The following is a 5,924-nucleotide window of genomic DNA, read 5'->3' on the forward strand; positions in this document are numbered from 1 at the left end:
CCAATATCAATACCAATATCAATATCAATATCATTGCAATATCAATATCAATACTATTGTGGAGTGTATTTGCTAGGCTCACCCGCTCAATCCCATCATCTACCAGTCCCAAGCCAGACAATGACCACTGCACACGGTTTATATCCAGCCCGTATCGATCAAGAAGAGGAGATCTCCAAGCGTAAGTTCAATAGTACTGGTTCATTGCATTTGAATGCAAAGTAACAAATAAAAATACATCAAGTTTTGTGAGTCTCTTTTGGTCTTTATAGACTATACTCTATATGAATAGGCTTGATTGAGTGGTGACTTCGCTTTTTGGTCCTTTGGGCTGGCCGGGCCGTGAGATCTGTACAGTGTGACATCGTAATTTAATGTAGGGCCACATACTCCATCCAGACTGGAGAGGCTACAGAACTCACCGAAGCTACAGAGACCGACAGCAATGAACAATGAAAGAACTGCAACCACTCCTCGATCTGGAAGCCCAGCACGTAAGAATCTGTGATAGATTCCACATTCACATCATGACTTGTCTGCTGCCTGGTCGAGTGGTGATAACGTTGGTTCGACACCGCTCCAGAGCACACGCCTGTGTCTCAGCAAGGCACTTATTACCGTGCCAAAGTAATGAGAGCAGCTGACTCGATGACCACTGACCAGATTCCCCTTCTCTGCTTCCTGTTGTCTGTTTTGTATTTGTGCAAAATATTTTTTATCATCTTGTTGATGTTTATTTTCTGATCTATTTATGTTTATTCGAAAGAAGCTTCATACTCAAAGTATTGCAGAGTCATATTTGTTGCGCCTATTGAACAAGTGCGCAATGCCTGGTCTGTTTTCGTCACACTTGAAAATTCAATCGGAACTAACTTAGTCTTGAATTGCAATAGAATTCACTCCTTGCATCATTTTTCATTCGTATCCCAATTCCAGTTAAAGCTCCCGGAGCATTCTCCAGGAGTCTTCTTCCCCCATCGCGGATTAAGCAAACGTCAAGCTCCAACTCGCATTTCACCGAACCAACCAACCGTGACGAGAAGCACCCAACGAGTGAGTGAATCATTGTCTCTTAACGTTTTCTTTATGTCTGTAACATTTTATAGGCTACCTCCCGAGCTCCAGTGCCTGTGCTGAACGGCATGCGGTGGCTCCTATAGTTTATCAACTTAAGCATTGCGATTTTTAAATCACTGAGATATAGTTATTAGGTGGTTTTAAAAAGTAACCTACCAATTGATATTAAATTTCATTCTAAAAGAACCGATTTCGCTATGAAAATAAACGCGCTAAAAAAAGATGATTTTCAAACTGATTATTATTTTTAATTTTGACAACAGATTTACTGGTTTGGGTGACATTGTTCAAAAGTAATGCAAAAAGTTACGAAGTAACATAGATATTGAACTCAAATGTTTTCGCCAAAAAATCTACACGGGTGTGGTATTCTAAAATTACTTCTCTTCCAAACCCAGACGCCGAAATCCATCATTTTTACATTGTTTCAACATCTGCAAACGTTGAACCATCATCTGCAAACGTATAAAAATGACGGATTTTATTGTCTGGGAAGCTATACTGAACTGATTAATTATTGAAGTGGTTGGTATCAAACTGTATTCCTTTAGCGTATCGTCCTGCAGCCAAGTCATCCCTCATGGCTCCTCCGTCCAGGGTATCTCGACTACAACCAAAGAGTGGTCTATCTACTCCTGGAGCATCTTCAGCAATACCATCAAGTTAGTTCTGCTTTACTATTCCTCAGTAAACCAGAATATATGGTTGTGACTTGTGAGTTACTCTTTGATGACATACAGTAGTTTATTTCTAACAGAAGTGTAAACCAAAACTCCAAGCACTGGACGAGGAACCGGACTGGATTAAACGAACGCTTTTGAATTATTTGCATCGAAATTAACAACAATTAAATTAATTTTTTAGTGCGAAGAAGTCTTCCAGGTCCCCGCACTGCCTCTCCTATGACGTCACAACGACGGTCGCTGCCCCGTCCCAGCCATACATCGACGACGATGAAGTACAAGCAGTCCCCCCGACTTGCCCCAAAAAAATCAAGTCCCCCTCCCTCAGAAGTCTGGGGTGAAGATGAAGAAGTGTATTGAAGTGGGCACTCTTGCTCAGCGCCATGTCTTCGGTATTGGCATCTACTACGAAGCTTGTGCACCGGTACTCGAGTGTGGTTAGCGATGGGAAGTTGTTTCCGCATTTTGAGAGTCATTAGCGCTGCGCCGACGAGCTATATTTTCCCAGCTCGCAAATTCCTTCTTTTTACATTGACTCTACATCTGCAGAATGTAAAAAGAACGGATTTTGCTGGTTAGGTTACATGCTCGAATTGAAAGTTTCATGTCTATCGTCGCTGCTGCACCGATGTGGTTAGCCAACGACGGCTGTGCTGATGAGTACTAACAATTTAGCCCAATGCTGATGCAAGGTGGAAACGCATAAAACCTTCAAGATTTTCTTATGGCTTCACGATATTTTCTACTTCAAGCAAGTGAAGTATCTTTGCACGATCAGTATGTGAGTAGCTTGTTCATGTGTGGCGCAATAATATTCCACGCAATATTTTCATCATAATAGTTTCTTGGTCATAGGCCAAAAAGCTTTCTGTCCAGGGTAACAAAGTTGGGAGACCAAAAGAGAGATAAATATTGGTGAGAGAAGACATCAGGGTAAGGAACCTCGATACAATCAACTCCAACGACGGGAAACATGGTGAAATGGCTGCAAGGACAAATGACAGGTCTCATCTACCAAAGAAGAGACGACTGGATGACGATTAGACAGAATCAGTTTCTTTGTTGTAACCACAACTGTAGCGTTGTGGTTGAATTTGTGCGGTGTGCACATTAGTTACTTTTTCTGTACAAGTTCCGACTTGCTTCATACTTAGCTTTAAAGGAAAGCACATCTCTATTCATATTCAGTTTCTTAACGCGATCATGGCTGTCAATAACCTATGTACATTACACAGTATCACCTTCCACGAGCATGTTTTCAATTGGCTAGACATATGGTCTCCTGTCATTAAGGAGGTTTGTGTTATCAAACTCTTGTTGTTTAAATGCTGTCAAGGAGGTTTGTGTTTCCAACTTAACGGTACTGTCCACTTGTGATGTTACTTTAGAGTCAATTTATTCGTGTTACTTTTTCTGTTCTGTCCGCATAGTATAAACTGTGTTGTGTTTTTTTTTAGTCAAATTGCATTTTAAGTTCGCATTTCAGCCGAGTGATCAATCAGTGTTAAGTTGCTTTTTTGCATATATCGTGTGTTTGCTACTTTAGTGTTGCTACAATCTATCTTTGCATTAACTTGCATGCACCATTTGCAATACCCAATCGCTCAATCTATGAAGTTTTGTAGAATAGTAAATACATCAGCGCGAGGTTTTTGGGGCGGAGGGCATCGGGGGGAAAATATAAAAGAAAAAAAATAAGAAAAATACTCGAGTCTTCAAAGAAAAGTCTTACAAAGTCAAGTCCTACAAAGAAAATGTAATAGTCTTACAATTACATTACTCTACGCTTTAGGAAATTAATGGTTTTATTGAATGATCTGCTTAAAACTTTCAGTTTGATCCTGGCAACCGTGTACCTTTTCCTGGTAACCTGTTGTAGTTGCAGCATATTCTTCGGTGTTGCTACATTTTGTTTCAAGTTTCCACAGTACTTTGTGTCTATTTCGACGCTTTTAACAATTCTTAGCACTTTTCTAAAGTCATAACAGAATGATGTTTCGACCTTGCGGGTGTCAAGCTGTTATTAAATTTACTGCGGAATGTCAGTCTTGTGTACCCAAAGCAACGCGCAATTGTTCATAATAATATACGTACAATGCATCACTGTTTTATTTCTATCTTGATATGTCGTCGCATGTTTTCAATCGCGAAATGTTATTTTTTAAAAAGCTACTCTTCACAATTTCGCATTAGAACATCTTTTGATCCCTACCCCAAAGAAGATGTCACATGCAAATTATTTAAGTTCTTGTGTTTTTATGAAGATTATTTTTGTTGCTATAGCTTGATAATTCTTTGAGGTTGTTCACTGCTGGGTGTGGGAATGGCGTGATCTTCAAGTGACGATTTTGTGGTTTGTTGCAAAAAAATGGAATTTATTTTGTGATTTCCACCACGATTCTGATGATTATGATGAAACAACGTTAATTATTTCAACAAGAGCAGAATAAATTCACGTTTCAACTAGCTTTTGTCTCGTTTGTTGCACTGCAAAACTTCAAATGACTGACTAACTAGTTAACTACGGTCGTGGTATGAAATTTGTAGGGTTGGTTTGTGGTGGCTACAAAGTTTGATGATAGCGAGAATACAGACTACCAGTGCCGACCGCGCGTATACACGCGGCATTGTGGTGTCATTTGATAAATAGATAAATCTGGTCTTTTTGTTTGCCAAACTGCATGAGTCTGACTGTTTTAGAAAGACAACAAACAGTGTACCAGCCTCATTTTTTAAATCAAATATCGATTTCAACTAAAGATGCTTTAAAAGCGAAATCGATATTTGATTAAAAAAATGAGGCTGGTACACTGTTTGTTGTGTTGAGCAACAGGACGAGACTAAAGATAAGAGACAGTAAACCGCTTCAAGTGGACAGTTTGCTGGGTGGTTCACTAAAAACAGAAAAGTTTTATTACCGTAAACCGGGGCTACTTTGAACGCCAGGGTAACTTTGAACATTTTTTTTTATTTTGTTTGTTCATTGTATGTTTACCTAAAAACGTATCTTCGCTTATTTTATTTTTCTGTTTAGCAGTCAATTTGTAAATAGTGTATGGTAAACTATTTATGGACACCCTTTCTGTTCGAAAAAAAAGAAGATTGCTGCTTTGAGACTAGTTTGCTTTCAACCTCGATTTTGAGGGAAATAATCAGTTTTGGCAAGGTAAGAATACTTCACTGTGTGTCTGAGTGGTTTTAACGCTTTTGGCCAAGACCTTTTTATCAATTGAAGGGTAAGTCATAAGCAAGTTATATCAATATGCACATCGAGTTTTTTTGTAGTAGTTTTGAAAAGCTTGAGTCATATGCTAGATGGGGTTACTTTGAACAGTATTCTGGGGTTACTTTGAACGTCAAAAGTGGATTTCGAAAATGCGGTATTCATCCTTTCGATCCGCAAAAAGTGTTGGAACGGCTTCCAGACTATGATTTGAATGAAAATGGCGATGCCAGTACCGGTACCGACACAGCTCGCAGAGTGTCAGATGCAGTTCTTGGAGTGCTCAGAATGATGTGGATGAGGACAGACCAAAGAAGAGAAGAAAGAAGATCAATGCCATTCCAGGGAAAAGCATCACATGTGATGAGATAGCAGAAGCAGGTGAGCACCAGAGCACATACCGGTAACCATTCTTTTATTTCTAGAATCCTCTGTTTTGTTAGTTTTATTGCAAAGGTTAAATAACTTAATTTTATGTACCAGTACTGGTATTGGTGTCTAATATATTTCTGCTATGAAAGCACATCATTAACTTCATTCGATTTCATTGCACTGCTGTTCTGGATAAATATTTTTGCAGGCACATCTAAAAGTGCAACTGCAGTTACCGGTACGGACGGTGAAGATGAATCGGAAGGCGATGAGTCGTATGAGGACGAAAGCATAGAAGATGGTGCTTCAGAGGATGATACGGTTTCTGATGGTGATATTGAAGAAAATAAAGCAGAAGAATCTAACAAAAAATATATTGCAATTGGAGAGTACATAATTGTTGAATACGAAGAGCAACAGTTTCCCGGTAAAGTGACAAGTGTTGAGAGCGAAGGAGCGGTGGTATCGACATTGACAAAGTGCAATCGAAATGGATGGAGATGGCCCCAAACCGAAGATGAGATGCTCTATGAGTGGGATGATATTGTCAAAGTACAGCCCAAAGCCAT

General features: G+C 39.4%; 1 protein-coding gene across 1 annotated transcript; it reads left to right on the plus strand.

Annotated features, from left to right (window-relative positions):
- Nucleotides 1-80: 80 nt before the first annotated feature.
- On the plus strand, nt 81-4,209 carry LOC145782797 (uncharacterized). The gene is made up of 5 exons (XM_082594560.1): nt 81-181; nt 381-494; nt 937-1,053; nt 1,629-1,739; nt 1,942-4,209. The coding sequence occupies exons 1-5, from the start codon at nt 121-123 to the stop codon at nt 2,118-2,120; spliced, it is 582 nt and encodes a 193-aa protein (XP_082450686.1). The 5' UTR covers nt 81-120; the 3' UTR covers nt 2,121-4,209.
- The last annotated feature ends 1,715 nt before the right edge of the window (nt 4,210-5,924 follow it).

The sequence above is a fragment of the Aplidium turbinatum genome, chromosome 14, assembly GCF_918807975.1.
Source record: "Aplidium turbinatum chromosome 14, kaAplTurb1.1, whole genome shotgun sequence".
Classification (NCBI taxonomy): domain Eukaryota; kingdom Metazoa; phylum Chordata; class Ascidiacea; order Aplousobranchia; family Polyclinidae; genus Aplidium; species Aplidium turbinatum.

Bases quoted from the DNA above. Each gene is read 5' to 3' on its own strand.
- LOC145782797 (XM_082594560.1), top strand. From the start codon at position 121: ATGACCACTGCACACGGTTTATATCCAGCCCGTATCGATCAAGAAGAG. The intron at 495-936 runs GTAAGAATCTGT...TCCCAATTCCAG, and splicing joins TCGATCTGGAAGCCCAGCAC to TTAAAGCTCCCGGAGCATTC. The intron at 1,054-1,628 runs GTGAGTGAATCA...GTATTCCTTTAG, and splicing joins TGACGAGAAGCACCCAACGA to CGTATCGTCCTGCAGCCAAG.